Source organism: Myotis yumanensis, unplaced genomic scaffold (genome assembly GCF_028538775.1).
Source record: "Myotis yumanensis isolate MYYU_CA2020_CCGP unplaced genomic scaffold, mMyoYum1.0.hap1 SCAF_14, whole genome shotgun sequence".
NCBI classification, from domain to species: domain Eukaryota; kingdom Metazoa; phylum Chordata; class Mammalia; order Chiroptera; family Vespertilionidae; genus Myotis; species Myotis yumanensis.
The window spans coordinates 41,898,438-41,918,665 of NW_027223765.1; the positions used below are offsets into that span (position 1 = coordinate 41,898,438).

At 50.2% G+C, this 20,228-nt stretch overlaps 1 protein-coding gene across 2 annotated transcripts in view; it reads left to right on the forward strand.

Annotated features, from left to right (window-relative positions):
* Positions 1-20,228, forward strand: part of CACNA2D3 (calcium voltage-gated channel auxiliary subunit alpha2delta 3) — an 812,027-nt gene that overhangs the window by 608,042 nt on the left and 183,757 nt on the right. For both annotated transcript variants that reach the window (XM_070390783.1, XM_070390784.1), the window contains one exon: positions 17,669-17,752. In XM_070390783.1, the coding sequence (XP_070246884.1) occupies positions 17,669-17,752 (84 nt within the window). The remainder of the gene's footprint in view (positions 1-17,668; positions 17,753-20,228) is intronic.

Here is a 20,228-nt window from a genome sequence, read left to right on the forward strand (position 1 = left end):
TCTTTCAGGGGCTCTAACTGCTGGAATCCCTTCCCAGCCTCCAGGCCCTGCACTCAGGCTGCTGAACTGAAGGAGGATGCCCAGTAGGTGGCGCCCGGGCACCGCCGTGTGCCCGTGCGGAGGTTGCGGTGCCTGCCAGCACACATTCTCTGAACAGGCCTGGTCTGAGTCCATCCCATTTCGTTTAAAAGAAAGAATTAACGGATGCTTAGTAAATGTATCTGCTCAGAGGAGCGTGTTCCCGAGAGAAAATAAACAAGACTGCGTGACCCCCACGCAGCGAGCCTGTTCCTTTTGAAATACATCATTTGGCAAAAGAGAACACAGAGCCTCACATGCCTTCCTCCTGATGCCATTGTTGAGGGCACTGTTTGCACTGCCCGGGTCTGGACACTTGAGTGGAAGCAGTGCTGCCCGGAGCTGGGGACGCTTACCCCTCCTGCGTTTGGGGATTCAGCCGAGGAGGGGGCGCCTGGATTTCTGTCCAGCTGTGAACCTCAACAGCCTCTTAGTCCCCAAATTCTGTGGCCGGGTGTGTGCTTAGGCGCTCAGGGCGTAGATGGGGTTAGCAAGTAAGGGGCTCGCAGTAACGCCTAAGGGCGTTAGGGGCCAGGCGGGATGCTGAACGCCCAGTGTGCTTTGCTTCCTACGTCCTGACAGAATCCCGAGTGTTAGTGTTTTATCTCAGAGATGGTAACTGATGCTGAGCCCAAGACTGTGTCAGTTAAAGTACAATGGGCTCAATCATCAGGGGGAAACAGATGACTGTGGGCACTGTCATTTTCCATAAGATGAAACCTATGCAATTGGGAGGACTTCCCTCAGTTCTGAAGCTGAGATGTGTGAGGCTCTTTTACAAGAGGAAAGCTGGGCTGGAGAGCCTCCTGGCTGCAGCCCACAGTTCTCCCCTTGCTCTGGCCCGCCTGCCCACACGCACGCAGACCTGTGTGGAGCACAGTAGTGGCTCCTTGGCCCTGGGCTGTGGGTGGGGCCTGCTCCTGGGGGCCACCCAAAAGAAGTGGAGAGGGGAGAGGTGGGGTCTGTGTCTATTCAGCCCTGTATCCCCTGAGACTGACTGCACATAATCTAAAGCCACAAAGCCTCCCTTGCTCTCTTTGGACTCCTGGGACTGCTCCTTCCTTTGTCCTTCATGCAGATGGGAGAAAAAGGTCCCTGCTGCTTCTAGTTCCAGGGCACTGCCCCATTTTTTTTGTAGTTTTCCACACCCTACCTACACCATTACAATAGCCCCTTTATTCAACTTTCCTTAATTAGCCAGCTTGACTATGCCATGTGCTTCCTGCTGGGCCCTGGCTGATACAAAGGTATGAATAGATGGAAGGCTGTTTTTTCTTAAGTCTTTACTCAGTCCAGAGAGAAGGGGGGAAAGCAGGATGAATGGGAGGAAAGAGAAAGAATGGAAAAGCAAGGGTAGTAAGAGAGGAAATGAGAGAGGAAGGAAGGGAAGGAGGAAGAAAGGGAAGGAGGAAGAGAAAAGGCAAGAGGAAAAGACCCTCTAACAGTTCCTTTATTTACTAGTGCCCCGGGGGAGAGGGGGGGTCCCTCAGCCTGGCCTGTGCCCCCTCAAAGTCTGGGAGCCCTCAGGGGATGCCGGACATTGTTAGTGCTGTGGCAGACGGGGGAGAGGCTCCCAATACTGCCGCCGTGAGCCCACTTCTGGCTGAGCGGTGCTCCCCCTGTAGGAGCACACCTACCACCAGGGGGCAGCTCCTGCACTGAGCGTCGGCCCCACTGGTGGTCAGTGCGTGTCATAGCAAATGGTTGTTCCACCGTTCGGTCAATTTGCATATTAGCCTTTTATTATATAGGATGCATCTGGCAAATTCCCATTTGTTCAAGGGACAGAGAATTGGTCTCTGTTGCTTACAACCAGAGCAGCCTAGCTGATATGCCCACAGGAACCACAGGTCTTGGAACCACTGCTGGGTGTGGCTCTGACCCCTGCTCCAAAGGAGCTCACAGTCTGCACCTCTTCCCTCTCCCTCCCCACAAAACTTTCCTCTCTATCCCACCCACCCCTATGCCCCCAGAGGTCTCTCCTCCTCCCACCAGGCCTCTTGCCCAGGCCTTAGAGTTTGAGCTCCACTACATCATAGAAATATCTTGACACAGGCATTCCCTCACTCATGGCAAGCAATCTGAAGACAACAGGGCAGGTTAGTCTGTTCACCTGTGCCCACAAGGCCCGGTAAGGTGCCTAGCAGAGGAAGTGGAATAATAAATAAATGAGGAGAGAACACCCGCATATAGGAGATTGATCACACAGTGACAGTATGTTATTAAGCATCAGGGTGGAAATGTAGCATTTATAAAAGGACATGGTGTCTGGCTGTGGAAGGGGTGGCTGAGAAGGCTGCAGGGGGCTGGTTTGCAGCCTGTAAACTGGAGGTCACAGTGGGTGATGCAGTCCAGCACAACCAGGAGCCGCAAAGGGCCCTGCAGACACCAGGATACACCAGGTGTGCCTCTGGAGCCCTCCCTACCCCCTGCCTCCTGCCTCTCTCCCTCCCTCTTTCCTTTGCTGCCCTCCCTGTCCCCCCTCCCCCCCTTTCCTCATCTGGCATGTACTTATTGAACACCTCTCATATGCCAGGCATCCTATTAGATGCTGGGGATCTCATGATAAAACAAAACAAAATAATTTGCCCTGCACTTGGTGTTTGCAACCTCATGGAGAAGATACATGTGGGTTTTTTCTGTTGTTGTTTGTTTTTTTCCAGCTGATCAGTAAACAAATAGTTGTACACATTTTGGATAAACTCTCCAGAGAAAACAGGATCTGAGAAAATTAAAAAGTAGGCAGAGGCACCCCCTTAGTTGGATAGTCAGGGAGAACCCTTCTTCAGGCGATATTTTAAGCTGAGCCCTGAAGTCCCGAGGGAAGGAAGAGGATACACTGTGCCAAGGCTGTGAGACTGGCCCGGGGGGCGGAACCATGTCTGCAAACCCTGAGGCATGGGGATGCTCTGGAATCTGCTGGTATACTTAGAACAGGCTTCCAAAGCACGAGGGAGAGCGGCTTGAGTTTTTATTGATAAATTTCCATTTGGAAACATGCTTAGCGAAGCAGCTGCTGCTGATGCCTGCCCCATGCCTGCCTGTCTGCCCTCAGTCCTGACCATTTCCACCCACGCCAGCCTGCCTGCAGCTGCCAGCACCTGGGCGAAGACATTCTCTGGCTCCTGGGGCCCACTTATCTCAGGCGTGCAGCAGGCCAGATGTGCTAGCATCAGCATCCCTCCATCAAAGACGGGTGAGCCCGCGCACCTCGCAGGTGGGATAGCTCCAGGTGCCTGCTGCACACTGGCTCCCAGGGCCCCCAGTGCTAAGGTGCTCGGGCAGCACCTTATGTTGGGTGCCTGCCCTTCTCTGTCTGTGAGTCACTTTGCCATGTCCCTGCAGGCATTTCCTGGGATCCCACCTCAAGTAAAATCCTTGCTGTTGAATTCTGGGGTCAGGGTCTGCTTCAGAGAGAAGCAAGCTAAGACACCAGTATGTCCACATTTCTTTGCAGAAATTGATTTGCTCTGGCCTAGAGCCTGGACCCCAGGCCTCCGTGCACCCACTTGGACCTTCTCATTAACACGGTGGCATTAAGCACATGTTCCACTCTGTTCCAGGCCCCTGCACAGGTTTCCACCTCATCCCAGCCTGCTTGGAGAATGCACATCTTTATGCCGTTCGTCACCGAGAAGGCACTTGAAGGAAATTTGGTTTAGAGATAGGATTCTCTGCTGCTTTGTTGTTTGGCAGAAGAATTTGATGAGGACAAAGCTCCTCTTTGCACTGGACACACTCTGACCTTTGTTTCACTAGATTAATTTCATATCTAGAGTGCCCCATCTTGGATGATGAATTAGCAATAAAAAGCTCATCAAAATGTAATTACATGCAATGTGTTGAATAATGATCTCTTAAAAATTCCTATAGATTTGTCTGCACCTCCTTCCCCTGGTGGGGGAAATGAGGCTCAGCTGCTAGCTCCTAGCCTGGCTCAGGAATGCAGACCCTCGCCATGCCGAGGGACTGAGACTGGAGAGCTGGCTTCTGTCATTGCCCAATGTCATCTAATTGATCAATTGCTTTTCTCCACATGATACAATACACATCTTTATATAATTTAAAGGACCATCTCAACGGGCAGGAATAAGCAGGAAATGGAAGCTCAAGGCAGAGTGAAGCCCTCACCTCCTCCATCTGCAGCAGCCTGTGGGGGCAGAGAGTTATTAATTAAAATGGTAACTGCCCAGAGGGTAGCAGCATGGAGGGCTCCTGGGATGGGAGCTTTAAAGCTTCCTTAACTTTAAACTCCAGGAGAGAGGGTTCCTCCTTAAAACCAGAAAACAGAGCCACCTGTACCGAAGAGGAGGCTCTACGGAGCTGTAGAGTGAGGTTAGGTCTCCCGGCTCTGACCTGGTTCTCTCCAGAGGCCTGGACTAGGACTGGGAGGAAGCTTAGCTTTACCCTCAGTCTATCAGGGGGAGTCCTGTAAAACCTACAGCTGGGCCCTAGCTCGGTGGTTCTCAACCTTCCGGCCCTTTAAATACAGTTCCTCATGTTGTGACCCCCAACCATAAAATTATTTTCGTTGCTACTTCATAACTAATGTTGCTACTGTTATGAATCGTAATGTAAATATCTGATATGCAGGATGTTCTTAGGCGACCCCTTTGAAAGGGTCGTTCCACCGCCAGAGGGGTCGCGACCCACAGGTTGAGAACCACTGCCTAGCTGGTTTGGCTCAGTGGATAGAGCATGGGCCTATGAACTGAAAGGTCCCGGGTTCGATTCCGGTCAAAGGCACATACCTGTGTTGCAGGCTCAATCCCCTGTAGGGGGCGTGCAGGAGGCAGCCGATCAATGATTCTCTCTCATCATTGATGTTTCTGTCTCTCTCTCCCTCTCCCTTCCTCTCTGAAATCAATAAAAATATATTTTTTTAAAAAACCTACAGCTGGGCTGACTGCGAATATCCCAATGATCCCAACAGGGTGAATGCCCACGCTCATTTGAATATCTGAAGAATTCAGTCATTTGGATGCCAATGCGTGTTCCTCGGGGAGTTTACATTTCAGAAAGACAGTGCATCTGAATCCCCATGAGAGCATTAAATTGCTATCTAATTAGCAGTCCCAAATTATATATATTTAAAAGATAATTAAAGGTTTGAAGGCTGTTGGAATAACTGGTTATACATTTAAATGAATCACTAGAAATTTGTTAGTAATGTGTGGAGTTTTCTTTTATTTCTTGCTTCCTCCTTTGAAGTTCAGTAGACCCAACCTCGCGGGGTTAAGTCTGGTAGTGGGAAGATAAAGGCAGCTGTTTTTAATTATTGCTGCTCAACCCTCCAAATAATTATAAGCAGCTGTCATTTTTTACATAATCCTAAATGATAAGACCCAAAGAATGCAAATAAAAAGGTTGAGACCATGGCTTTTTGGCCCAATAACTGAATGCTTACCATACCCTGAGCTGACCACTGCACTTCACTGAGGAGCTGCCTGGCCATGAGGTCTTCAGCAGCTGCCACGGGCACGTGTGTTTGGGAACGCACCCCCCAGGTGCCACTTCCACATTCTCAGTGGCATCCTTAGGGCAAAGGAGACACTCACACATGTGGAATATTGACACAGGAAAGTAGTTTGGCTAAGCCAGGCAGGTTTTTAGCTGGAAGTTCTGGATCTCACTTGCCTCTTTCTCCTTGGGAGGGGCTCTACCCCTGCCCTTGACTTAATGACACCCTCCCCCCCAACACACACACACACACACGTACACACATTAGATTGCATGATAGGTCACTCAATAGCTGGCATTCCTTTGGCCTGGGGCTGCGGATTTCATAGGACTGAATGCTTTTGTGCACCAGCTGGCCAGGGTCAGAAATCCCAAAGGACAGGCTGCCCTGCCAGCCTCCACCCAGGTCGCTCTGGGGTCAAGTCTGAAGTTCAATGCTTTTCGTACCTGTCGCTCCCTGGATGGGTGGAAATCTCCTGAGGAACAGGTCAAGAGGGCATTGGCCATAGCCACATGACTTCTCCCTTTGGGGACAGAGACTATGAAACCAAAGTACACACACACACACAGGAATGGGCAAAAGTAGGTTTACAGTGATGAGTGTGGGGAAACACAGTTTATTCTTGTGTTATTATTTATTAATTATTGTATTATTTTCTATATGAACTGTAAGCCTACTTTCCCCCCTCCTTTATGTGTGTGTGTGTGTGTGTGTATTTTTTATTTTTTTAATGGAAAGATTCCTTTGAGAGGTCATTTGAAACAGCTCTGCTCAGTGTGGAATTACAGGGTGCCTATTGATGACATTACAGGTCACCTGCCATCACCCCCTTCCCGTGCCCTGGCAGGAGACATCTCAGGCAGGCGCCAGGAGCACCCTCAGGTCCACAGGTACCTGGCTCTCCACGGAGCAGAGCATCTCTGAGGATAGGTGTCTGGGGTCAACATCAGCTCTACCACTGTCAGCTGCGTGACCTTGGACACCTTATCTACCTGGACTCAGTTTCCTTCGCTGAAAAAATGGGAACAAAAATAGTATGAACTACATGGGGTTGTTATGAAGATTGAATGACCTCATGCTCACAAAATGCCTAGCAAGGCCAGGCACAGAGTGTCATACCTGTGTTTGTTAAGGGGAATACACACCCTCATTTGTTCATTTACTCTGTTCGCTCACCCATCAGATATTGTGGAGAACCTACTCTTTGCCAGTGTGCTCCTGGGCCCTGTGAGTCAGCACCTAATACCAGGGCAGTGTGGTGGGTGTGGAGGCGGAGGAGGAGGTGGGGTCCTGAACTGACTGAGGACAGGCCAGTGCGGGCTTCCCCGGGGACCTGATGTCTCCGCCGAGTCCTGAGGGGCCACTTGACTTTGAATTGGGATAAAGAGGTTGAAAATAGATGGAGCAGTGTGTGCAGAGGCCTGAAGGCAAGAATGATAATGACATTTTTGCAGCTGGCTTAGTGTAGCTGGGGAGCATGGCAAGAGGCAGGAAGTGGTGAGAGAGAGGCCAGAGCAGCGAGCACTCCCCCATCAAGGAGAGAGGTATCATGGGGGCTGACACTACCTGGTGGCTAGAGGGATGGAGGGATGTGATTCACTTTCAAGAGACACTTACTTAGAAGCAATAGATGTGGCAGTTTACTGCGTCCCATCAGCTTTGCCAGGCCCACTGCCTTTTTCTCTGATTACAGTGGCCTGTTCCAGCCTCTGCCCACATATCTGTGATCACAGACAAATATAAGACCCAGAGGACTCAGTCGGCCTTACCAGGGGCCTTCGGTTTTCCTCTGAGTCATGAGTGATGTCAGAGGTCTCTTGGGCTTAGTCAGACTAGCAAGCATCCAGAAACGTGTGTGTGTGTGTGTGTGTGTGTGTGCTTAAAGATATATCAGTAGAACTGAGGATCACATTAAAAAATATCAGAAGGAAACATTTTGCTCACTCACCAGTCCAGTGGTCTGGATGGACCCAGGATGGGTGAGAGCCTACTGAGTTTGGTGGTCAGGAATGGCTAGGCAGAGAGCAGGCGGCTGGAAGGGATGTCACATGCGTGTGTATGCTGCAAATAACTGTGTCCTGGGGAAGATGCCGAGTGAGGGCCGCCCCAGGAGGAAGGCAGAGAGACTCTAGCTGGAAGAATCAGAAACTGTCACGGAGGACGTGGCCACAAAGATGGATCCCTGCCTGTCTTCTCTTCTTCACAAGTTCCTAGAAAAAATTAGCAGAAAATGGAGGAACAAAATAAAGCTATCATGCCAAGCAGCTCCCACAAAAAGCTGCACACACACACACTCCCACCTGCACATTTGACGAAGGCGTAGCAGTCAAACATAGGGTGATACTGTCACAGGCATCCACCAGTCAAGGTGTGGAAGGAAGGATCCCTTGCCCTCTTTTCTGCATCTCTCTTCTTACTTCACTTGCAAATTCATTGCCAGCTCCCTGCCCTTCGTGTCATTTAGCACAAAAACCTTGAAGTTGAGAGATCTCCCCGTTCTCTTCTGACGGCCATCCCTACAAGCTGGGATGCCGAGACTGGAGTCCTTTTCCCAGTGACAGGCTTGGGAGGCACACGCGGAAGGAGAAAGCCACCCACAGGAGGGCTCACTCTACAGCAAGTTCCAAGGATAACACATTGCCTTTCAGTGTTGGTTGATACTATTTTCTGATTTCACTTACGGGAATAAGGAAATCCATTGTCTTCACAGTTTCTGAACTAGAACTTGTCTGACGGTTTCCACTTACTCAAGGTTTTGTGTTTTTTTGTTTTTTGTGTTGTTTTTTTTTTTGATACATAGTTTCTCAATGGAATTGTGCCAAATAAAGTTCTGTAAATGCACACAAAAAGTTGCTTGTCAAATCTCAGAGACAAACTCTCAAATCATAGATGTCATCTCCTAAGGGCAATGGAATTGGAAATCTCTGTATGAAACAGGGAATGTAGTTGGCACATGGCACATGTGTGTGCTCAAAGACTGGGTGGCAGTCTGTTTGAAACTTTGACATTCCTTTTGAAGGCTGTCTTTCTTGCATCCACTTTTGCTCAGGAAACTTTAGAGCAGGCTTTGTCTCAAGGTGTCTAATATCGGAGGAGCTGGCTCCCGGGGGCCCGCAGGCACCTTTACTTTGTGTGTATCATCCACGTGCTTTTCCCTTCTCTGCTGAGAGCTTATCGCCTCTTCTCCCGAGTCAGCAGAGGCCCCTCTCCTCCCTGCGTCAGGGTCCCCTGTCGCCGTCCCTTTGCTGGCACAAGTTCCTCCCACCTGGCCCCTCAGCATGATTTTCATTTTTATGGCTCACTTGCTTTCATAGGACAGATCGGCTTTTTGAGAAGCAGGATTTAAACCCAGCCGCAGAGCAGTAAGCGGAGTCTGACCCCCAAAAGTGGCAGCGGGGCTGGCCACCTCCTCCCCACACACAGTGCCTATGACTCACGGAGACTCGGAGGACACCGATTTAAGATAAAGGTCATTTGGGTTTTCAAAGCAGCCTGTTAATTGTTGTTTCTTTAAAAAATACCAAAGCTGTTTTAGATTTACAGCGATCAAAAGGGTTTTGTAATCACAGTAAGAGCACGAAGGACGTTTCATCTTCGAGACACTTAAAAACACTAATTAATGAGAGTGTGGTACCTTTCAGAAAAAGGAAAAGGCTCCTTGTCTCGACATGCCTGTTGCCTCTCCCCCACCTTCCGGGTGCTTCCGGACACACCCTCGTGGCCTGCTTTCCCTCCGGCGTATCTGGGCTTCTCATCTCCCCTTGAGCAGGAAAGACTTCATCTGTGAACACAGAATCGTCAGCATTTCTCTCCTGGCCTAGTCACCCAGGCACACATCTTCTCCAGCGGAGCCCATTGTGGAGAGGCAGCACGATTTTCATGGACACCTGAGCCGCAGTGGTGTCACCGGGCCCTGCACGGCTTCTCTGAGGCCAAGCGTTGGGTTTTGGTCACTGGGTGTCGTATATAGAAGACATCATACATTGGGCATGTGACTCGCATGATACTTAGCTTGCTGCACTCACTCAGTTTATTGTAATTGTCCTTGATCTAAAATGGATGCCTGCATCCTTGGCTATCAAGGCCGGTTTTAGGGCAGCCCGAAGGAGTCCGCTGTTAACAGAGACAGGGCTGGCTGGTGAGAGTTGGCGTACAGAATGGTTCTGCAGCCAGCCGTGTGCCTGCTAAGTGCAGTCCATCCATCAATTGCCGTCGGGGCTGAGGACATGCGTTGGCAAGGAGACCACATCCAGGTGGCAGTGCAGAGGGAGGTGGAGACCGGAGGCTCAGAAACCAGGCAGAGTTGGTTTTGAATCCGAGTCCCACTGCCTATTAGCCTGTCACCAAGGGACCTGCATCCCTGGGCTCAGCATTTCCCAGCAGGGAAGCGACTGTCCCTCCATTGGAGCTGGGAGAATTAGATGAGATATGTCCAAGCACAGTGCCTGGCACAAGTCTTCATGACAATGAGAGGTTACAAGGGTAAAGCTGGCCAGCAAAAATGTTTGCTTTGTTTGTTTTTTTTGCTAAAGGCAGTGACTTAGAAAGCAGAACAGATTGTCAGATTGTTTGCTACATTTTATGAATTTCTTGTTAGAGAAACAATGAACTTAGAAAACTGAAAACAGTGACTGCTTCAAAGTCCTTATCCTTGGGAAAGAGAGCAGAGTATCAAATGATGATCCCTGCATCGTGGGAGTGAGGGCAAAATATTTTTTTTTCATTTCTTGCGCTTTTCATTTTTTTTCAAATTTTCTTGCAAAAATATTTTCAATTTTTTTTTCAAAAGAAAAAAATACACAGCAATATGCAAACTGCTTAAATTGTAGCCAGGAGAACAGTGACTGATACCAGCTACTGGGAGCCCCTTTTCCTGGGGTCCCCTCCACTGAGGCTGGACATACTGTGACAGTCACAAACCTTGATTTGCAGACTGTAGGAGAGAAGGCCTGTCTGGCCACCTGGTCAGGAAACCACGTCCTTATATGAGAACTTTCCCTTTGACCTTGAGAAGAATTGGCCACCTTGCCAGGCTGAACTGTTTCTTTAAAGGAATAAAAATAGTAATAAGCAACTGTACTGCTAAGACCTATTTTATTCTGTGAATGCACTCTCTAGGGATGAGCTCAGTGATGTAGGGGCTGCCATATCTCAGCAATGACATTAGCAGTTTAGAGAGCTGGCCCAGTGGGCATGTTCTCAAGCCCTGTTTGCTAGGACATACTATGTGCTCAGCCATGCTTGTACTCATTTGCTTCTCCACAGCCCTGTGAGCTAGAGGCTGTTACCTTTATCTTAGAGGCTAGCAGGTGCGCACTAGGCCCAGGGGAGCTCACACAAGGGCACACCAGCCCAGAGGAGCCCAGACAAGGGCACACCAGCCCAGAGGAGCCCAGACAAGTGCACACCAGCCCAGGGGAGCTCAGACAAGTGCACACCAACCCACAGGAGCCCAGACAAGTGCACACCAGCCCAGGGGAGCTCAGACAAGTGCACACCAGCCCAGAGGAGCCCAGACAAGTGCACACCAGCCCAGAGGAGCCCAGACAAGTGTACACCAGCCCAGAGGAGCCCAGACAAGTGCACACCAGCCCAGAGGAGCCCAGACAAGTGCACACTAGCCCAGAGGAGCCCAGACAAGTGCACACTAGCCCCAGGGAAGCCCAGACAAGTGCACACTAGCCCAGAGGAGCCCAGACAAGTGCACACTAGCCCCAGGGAAGCCCAGACAAGTGCACACTAGCCCAGAGGAGCCCAGACAAGTGCACACTAGCCCAGAGGAGCCCAGACAAGTGCACACTAGCCCCAGGGAAGCCCAGACAAGTGCACACCAGCCCAGAGGAGCCCAGACAAGTGCACACCAGCCCCAGGGGAGCCCAGAGAAGTACACACCAGCCCAGAGGAGCCCAGACAAGTGCACACCAGCCCCAGGGGAGCCCAGACAAGTGCACACCAGCCCAGAGGAGCCCAGACAAGTGCACACCAGCCCAGAGGAGCCCAGACAAGTGCACACCAGCCCGGAGGAGCCCAGACAAGTGCACACTAGCCCCAGGGAAGCCCAGACAAGTGCACACCAGCCCAGAGGAGCCCAGACAAGTGCACACCAGCCCAGAGGAGCCCAGACAAGTGCACACTAGCCCCAGGTGAGCTCAGACAAGTGCACACCAGCCCAGAGGAGCCCAGACAAGTGCACACCAGCCCCAGGGGAGCCCAGAGAAGTGCACACCAGCCCAGAGGAGCCCAGACAAGGGCACACCAGCCCAGAGGAGCCCAGACAAGTGCACACCAGCCCAGAGGAGCTCAGACAAGTGAACACCAGCCCCATGGAAGCCCAGACAAGTGCACACCAGCCCCACGGGAGCCCAGACAAGGGCACACTAGCCCAGAGGAGCCCAGACAAGTGCACATCAGCCCCAGGGGAGCCCAGAGAAGTGCACACCAGCCCAGAGGAGCCCAGACAAGTGCACACCAGCCCCACGGGAGCCCAGACAAGGGCACACTAGCCCAGAGGAGCCCAGACAAGTGCACATCAGCCCCAGGGGAGCCCAGACAAGTGCACACCAGCCCAGAGGAGCCCAGACAAGTGTACACCAGCCCCAGGGGAGCCCAGAGAAGTGCACACCAGCCCAGAGGAGCCCAGACAAGTGCACACTGGCCCCAGGGAAGCCCAGACAAGTGCACACCAGCCCAGAGGAGCCCAGACAAGTGCACACCAGCCCCAGGGGAGCCCAGAGAAGTGCACACCAGCCCAGAGGAGCCCAGACAAGTGCACACCAGCCCCAGGGGAGCCCAGACAAGTGCACACTAGCCCCAGGGGAGCTCAGACAAGTGCACATCTGCCCAGAGGAGTCCAGACAAGTGCACACCAGCCCAAAGAGTACACAGCCTATAGATAAAAACCTGATGGGAATGGGAGCCTGACGCTGAGCCCTGGTTTTTAACTGCTCTCCTAACTGGCCTGATTCACTGGTGGTGAATCAAGATGTGCTATTCGAGGGCGGGAGATTATCCTTCTCTGACAGCTTCTCCATGCCTTCCCAAAGCTCACCTGGGCCTGGCTCAGCACCTGATAAATATTCAGTGTCCAACAGTACTTTGGGGTGTGTGGGTGAACAAATGAGCAAGTGAGGGCATGAAGGGATGAAGGAGTGAAGGAATGAAGTGCCCAGTGGCCATCAGCCCCCACTCTCTTTCATGGAGGAGAGAGGCCGTGCGTTCTTTCCTTCTCTGAAGTGGCTGGTAGGCCTCTGAGACTAGAGGAGGCCAGGACCTCGGGCGATGTGGCCAAGGTGTTCACCAGCTGAGGACCGTGGCTGCCCTGGAGGAGAAACATCTGCCCAGACAATGGCTGGCTCCCAGCCCGCGGCCATACCCTTTCTGCAGATGGCATTAGCTTTGGGCAAGGCTTCTTCCTCTCCAGTTGTGGGCCTCCCACCCCATCTCCTTCCTTCCTGTTGGCAGCGCAGAGCAGCACGTCCCGTGTATCAATTATTAACACACACATTATTTGTTTCACAGAGGCTGCATGGATGTGTGTGGCTGATTTCCTCTGGCCCTTCCCAAAAGAACACAGAAAAACCAAAGGCATTTTGGGGTTTTTCAAACCAACGTGAACATGGCCACCACTGTAGCCCATCCCATTATGCACCCAACGTGGGTCTGCAGGTAACACAGGCACTCATATCCAGACCGTCACCACTGCAGGAAGGCCTGGCCCTTCCATGCCCCCAGATAGTTCCAGCTTCCTCCTCAGATGGGTGCCCCTCTGGTCCCATCCTCCTAGGCCACAGGCTGGCTTGTGTGTTCACCACATCTGGCCTTTATTTAAAACTCCACCTCAAAGCATTTCATAGCACAGAATATCTTTCCTTATTAAATTCTCCCTCACATATTTTTTTCATAAAACAGGCACCAAAAACTACAAACCTACCTGTGGCTCTCAAAGTATCTGTTTATAAACCTTTGGAAACCGTTTGCAATTCGTTAATCACATTTTCAAAGGAAGTTACAGATTACAGATACACTAACAAATGCCATATACGGTGCCTCGGCCCCAGTAACAAGATCCTCACGCAGGGAAGAGGGAGAGGGGCTGGTGGACCTGGGGTTTGTCCCAGGCTCAGTCCCATGGGAGAGGGGAGAGATGGCCTGGGAGATTTGAGAATTTGGTTCTTTTTTCTGTCTCTCTCTGTCTGTGGCCACACACATATGTCCGTCCTCTCAAGGGGAAAATAGGTACAGAGGATCAGCCTGTTTCAACATGTAATTTGTCTCGATTAGCATTAATGTAATTGACGGGTTCCCTATAGGAACACCAAATCACATGTTCCTAAATAATCATTAAAGTACCAAAGTTTGTGAACACTTCACTTAAAGCGTACTTTTAAAGTAGTTCATTTTAGAAGAAGAAAATAAAGAAACACTCTATACAAGTCGGAACCCTGTTGACTACCTATGCTTGAAATTCAAGTCAGCTTTTACAAATATTTAAAAAGGGAAGGATGGTTATGTGGAGAGAATGTATCAGTACATGAAACATCTGAAAGAATACGGATTTCAGGCACAGCTTGATTCAGGTGTCCATACCTGGTTTCAGGACTTGCTTCATATCTATTCTCTGCTTTCTCTGCCCCGACATCATTCTCAGGAAGTAGTGGCCGCAGTGGCCAGGAGGAGCTCAAGTTCACATCCTCGCACCTTAATGATGCTGGTGGATGGAGAGCCTCTTTCTCTGGGCAAATCCAGGAAAGCATCCCAGATAGAGTCTCAGTTGGGTTGGCCTGAGTTATGGCCCCATCTCTGAACCAATCTCTGTGTCCTGGAGGAATCTGGGCCTTCCTCCCATGCTCAGGTCACTTGCCTACCCCTGAACCAAGGAGGTCTTACCTCCACTGGAACATTTATTGAGAGTAGGGTCAAGGGGTTCCCTATAGGAAAAAAATGAAAGTTGACCATGTAAGTGGGGGGCGGAGGGGATGGATGGTGACAATCTATAGCACAGGTGTCTTCCTAAAGAAGGTCCAATCTCTGGCCATTTAATATGTTTCTTAATGGGGGAAATGACAAAGGTCACTATCAGGTCATTATGCTAGCGCTTACTCGTCATTCCCAACCTGTTTCATATATGCATCCGACCACTGGCTTTTTTCCTTTTCTCACCCAAATTAATCACCTGGTTACATCACTATATTCTAAAGGAGCTCACCCATTACTAAAGACACACATGGAAAGTGGTTCAGACCTGTTACACATGCCGGGTTAAGGACACATTGCAGAGGGCCATTCCTGCAATGGGGTTCTGGAGGGAAGATCCCAGCTCGGTCTGTTTCTCAGTGAAATTCAACTACGGAGACTTGCTGGACTTGGTCCGTATGCTGGGAAGTCTGACTTCCCCTGACTCTCTAATCTCTTCAAGTTTCATGAATACCAGGAATATAATGTACTGCATTTCTTGAGTGGTTATTTAAACAGTGAAGAAAAGACATGTTAGGAATGGTCAGAAACCCAGGGTTCTCTGCAGTTCCACTTGTGCCAGCTGCCATCTAAAAGGACTTGGGTTCTTTAGCACAAGTACACATTTTTCTACCAGGAGTGTTTGAGTCACAAGTTGGTGTTGAGTATACAACTCTTGGTGTGTAAGATACACATGAGGTGAAGACATATGTGTGTGCTTGTCTGACATTATCCTCTTCAACAAATCTCTCCAACCCGTCTATGGTTTGCAGAATTATTGCAAAATTATTGCATGGGTCCCCTTCATTTCATGGAAGTGAAATATTTATCCAGTTGCATACAGTGAGCCTATGTCTTCATCAGGAGGGCCAGGGCTCTCAGGAATCATGCTAGCTATATATTAAGGGTTTATTTTGTGCCTGTGAATGCGTTCCCCACTTCACATATAGCACCTATTTAATCCTCTCAACCTCCCTTGGCTGTGGAGGTGCTCTTATGTTTCCCATTGGCAGCTGAGAAAAGGGGGGCTTGGAGCAGCTGGGCACCTTGCTCAGTCACATGCCTGATAAGGGCAGGACCACTGTTCTCCCCTCTTCTAACAAAGACAGGTGGGTACTTTTTCTGAGGCTGAGGGAGCATTTGGTGCTCTGGATCTTGGGATTTTTTAAAGTTTCTTGGTCAGGGGGTATGGTAAGTGGGGTGTCCTCCCCCTACTGGCTGTATGATCTTATCTATCTTGTTATTTGATGTGTTATTTAATGTGTTAGAGCCCATTTTCCTATATGCATGATGGGCAAGGAATTGACCTTCCAGAGGCAGAAGGTGATAAGCTGTCAGCAAGTCCTTGGGAAAGAATGTCCAATAAATGGAGGTTGAATAAATGAATAAAGGGGCATTTTGAAACAACCAAAGAAAGTATTTCCACCAAAGACAGTTCAGACCTAGCATTAGGCTACCCAAGAAATTGTGACGGTTCCCCTTTAACAGTCAGAATCTGGGCTGCATGAACTTCTGGAGTGCCTGGTGGCTCTGTGATGGCTGTTACTAAAATGGGACTTGGGCCATTAGCACAGGTAACAATGGTCCAAGAATGTCTGAATCCCCCATCACACCTCCTCACTTAGACTCTAGCAACAGCCCCCTGCCCTTGTCCTGTTCCTCCCACTCAGCTGGCCTGGCTCTCCCGAGCACAGAGCTGCCCTGCATACACGGACTTTCCATAACAGGATCCAACCGAGAGCCTGCTCTCATTTACAGCGGCTTCTGAGGGAAGCCCTTCCCCTCCTCTTCATCTGGAGCGGGTCTGATGTCATAGCACTCACCATGACGCTGTTCATCGGAAACCTGAGGGCGGGGAGGGAAGGCCGGTGAGCAGGGCTCGTCAGGGCCCTGTCCCTTGGAGGCGAGGTGGCCTTCCCGGATGTTGGGGGTGGGCAGTCTCCACAGATGTCTCGGGGTTCCAGAAATTCAGCCAAAATGAAGAAGGCAAGAGGCTAGGGGACCACCTCACCCTGCTGGGCCCCACAGGGGCTCTCGGTCTGGTCTCTCTCCCTCAGACGTCACCAGGGCCAGGTTGGACCTGTCTGGTTCCACCTGTGGACAGGGATTTTCTCCTTCACGCCTGATGTGCCCTCAGCACCAGTCTCCTTAGTAGCCAGTGTTCAAAGTGGTAACTTGTGGTTTCAGAGTCTTAGAATCTTATCAATTAAATCCAAAGATGGCCAATTTAGAGAGAAAAGCAAACAAGAAAAGGCTGTACATACATATATTTTCCCCAGTCTGACATTAGCCGTATCTTACAGTACAGGGGTCCCTTCTCCTCAGCCTGCAGTAGAGGGCAGACTTTCCCACATTATAAGCGCCCACCAGCCAACATTGAAGACCCGAGACGGGAGTGTCCAGACCAGGAACATCCGGTTGATAAAAGGGTGGGCTTGCAGGGTGACTAACGCCAGTGATTTAGGGGGGAACCCTGAAACCACGTGCCCAGTTATGAATGCACTCGCCCTCTTTTCCAGAGAAATGCCCCAATGGCCTTTAGATCTGGCAGCGATTCCCAACACCCACATCCAGCCCGGGGGAGGCAGCGTGCTGAGCTCAGGACTGCCGGGGCCACTGGGGTGGCAGGGAGAAGTGTCTGTGTGTCTGCACACGTTACTAGGATGTTGAACCCACCTGTGGAGACCGGTGCTTTTGTAGCCTAACCAAGGGTGTGGAGCACATTGAGATAAGAGGTAGAGTGGAGAAGCATGAAACACAGAAGGACACCACTAGGTATTTGATACCATGTGTAAGACGCCCTTTTCTGTTTTAAACGGGCGGTTTCAGAGCCTTGTTGTGGAGGAAAAGGCTCTTCCCCGTCTCACATACAAGCCCTCTGAGGAGGGGAAACTCTGATTTGCATCTGGTGATTTAGAGCCATGAGGTTCACCAGGTAAATTCATATCAAGCAAAGAGTTGGCTTGTATATTCTCCCAGCTCAGAGCCAATGTTCATAGACGTCTGGCCTCAGCTTTCCTGCCTTTCAAACCTCTAGGGCTGGTACCCGGCTGGGCCTCTCATTGACGTCCCTCCATTCATGGTCCCCATCCTCAGAACAGGACTCAGGAGGATAAAGGTTGCCCTGCTGGTCGTCTCATGCAAGTGTTTTCTCTTTCTGTCTCTGTCCCTTGCTAGTACGAAGAAGGCAAAAAGCGAAGGAAACCTAACTACAGTAGCGTGGACCTCTCCGAGGTCGAGTGGGAAGACAGAGACGATGTGGTAAGTGGTTTCTTTCAAGCCTGGTGAGGAGGGAGATCCACTGTACCCACTTTTGTACCTGGAGGCTGCCCCAGGAGCCAGCAAGAGGCCTACCAGAGGGACACCTGGCCACCAGAGGGACGCGGAGACAATGGGCCCTTGTACTGAGTTTGGAGTTTATAACTTTCCCGCTGATCAGACTGGTGCCGACAGGCCAGCCACCAGCCTGCTTTGCACAATCTGCAAAACCACCCCCTGGTGGGCTCTGGTCCCTTCTGCAGTTGATGAATCCATACGCCTCTTCAGTGCACTTGGCTCCTGTCAGGGAGCCTGGGTGGGGGGCTCTGCCCTGGGCACAGTCAGGGTCAGAGTTCACCTGTCAGGATTTCATGTTTCTGCTCGGTGGGCCACCCCCTTTCCTAGGCAGGAACAGCCTTTTCTCCTTCGCAGGCCATTACAAAAGCCATATACCCATTTCCCACACAGATTCAGGCGCTGGTACTGCATCCAGAACTTCCCCAGGCCCACAGTTTAGCCCCGTCAGCCTTCGTGATACATCATCATTAAGTCAGAATTGTTAGACATGGCTGCCTTTGTGTAAATGCTGGCGGGTGGTGCTTATTTAAATCATAACTATCCAGGTGTTTCTGTCCACATTCTTGCCCTTCACCTTCTCCCCATTGTCTCCTATTGCCTCTGCCAAGGCCATGTTCTTCTGCCCGCATCCTCCCTGGCTTGTCGGGGTCCTCTCTTAGGTGTCACCATTGGGTCGGCATTGTTCCCATCCCTCACTCTGTCCTGCTCTTCAGAGGGGTTTTGGGGGAGCCATTGAAGTCCCCAGGCTGGGTTCTCATGCTTCCAGAAACGTGGCCGGCCTGGCAGTTCTCTCGCTGTAGTTTCCTTTTCCCGTCCTCGCTCCCCGGACTTCTCATCCAGCATAAATTGCGATTTTCTTTCTTGCTTACAAAGTGCCAAGACCATTTCTGTTTCATAATGTAACCTATTTCCTTCTACATCTGTACTAGAAGTACTAGAAGTCCTTTTAAACTTCTACTAGAAGTCTTTTTAAACCCAGGTTCAGACAAAATGATTTTACTATTTGATAAAAAGCGACTTCCTCATCTGCACTCTTTAGCACACACACACATGGGGTCAGTGGCCTGGTAGAGTTTTACATTTTCTAGTTCTTACACATTGTCTTCAGGATTCATGTCAGATTCTTTGGATTGTGCTGCACCTAATGTATATGTCATTTCTTTTCAACCTGCTCATCCCAAGAATCAGACTAGCCCAGCCGTGAGGAGCGCAGCTCAGGGATGAGCCCGCCTGGGTTCAGATCTGCTGCTTGCTGGCTGCTGGCCCCGGGTCAGCAATGATCCTGTCTGCACCTCAATTTTGTTTCTTGTTCTTTAGTTTTGTCCCATTAAATGAGTCTAATGATAATAGTAACTACCTCATAGAGCTGTTTTGAATATTAAATGTGTTGATATGTTGAACAATTTAAATGAAAGTACCCATGTGTCGGCATGGGGAGCGCTATGAGTGGCACCATCGTCGGTCCTCAGGAGACCTTCTCATCAGCCCGTGTCCTGTGGGCTTACAGTTGCTAAACTGTCTCAGGAATCTCCAAAGGGTGCCTCCCATTGTTTCCTTTCTCTTCCATCTTCACTTTACCTGTTGTTTATTGTGCCTTCACTGGACCTTTGGGTTTTTTCTCCCAGAAGGCATGAGCTTGTCAACATGCTTCCCCATCCCTTCCTCATTCCCACTTTCATGAATGTGGAGGGTGGACTTAATGATGCTGGTTCTCACTCCAGAGCCCTGTGTCCAGGAAGCATCCCTCAGCTGGTCACTAGTCACTGCTCGGCTGACACTCACTTCTCCTGGGCCTGTGACTGGAGGACATTGATTACATGGCTCACTCTAGGCATCACCTGTGCCCCAGTTAGTCTTCAGTGAGGTGATATCTCCTTTTACTAAGGATGGTTTGGAATATGCCCGAATTCCTTTGCCTCATCTTCCTTTCTCACAGGAGTTGCAGAGTGTTGGGTTCCCATCCTATGTACTTCCGAAAAAGGTGTGAGGTCACATATACTATTATTATTATTATTATTATACTTCTTTATTGTTCACATATACTATTAAAACGCATGCAAAAGAAGATTGGATAAAATTTAAAAAAATTTAAGATCAGAAATCATTTACAGGAAAATGAGTGAGACTTCTGGCTCCAGGGTGAGCCAGGCACCATGTCAATAATATGATGAGTAGGACAGCTCTGGTGGGCACAGTGAGCCAGGAAGTGAGCCTGACACATGCAGAGCCCAGACTGAATCCTGGTGCTAATCACCTCCTAGAACAGTGGTTCTCAACCTGTGGGTTGCGACCCCTTTGGCGGTCAAATGACCCTTTAACAGGGGTCGCCTAAGACCATCCTGCATATCAGATATTTACATTACGATTCATAACAGTAGCAACATTACAGTTATGAAGTAGC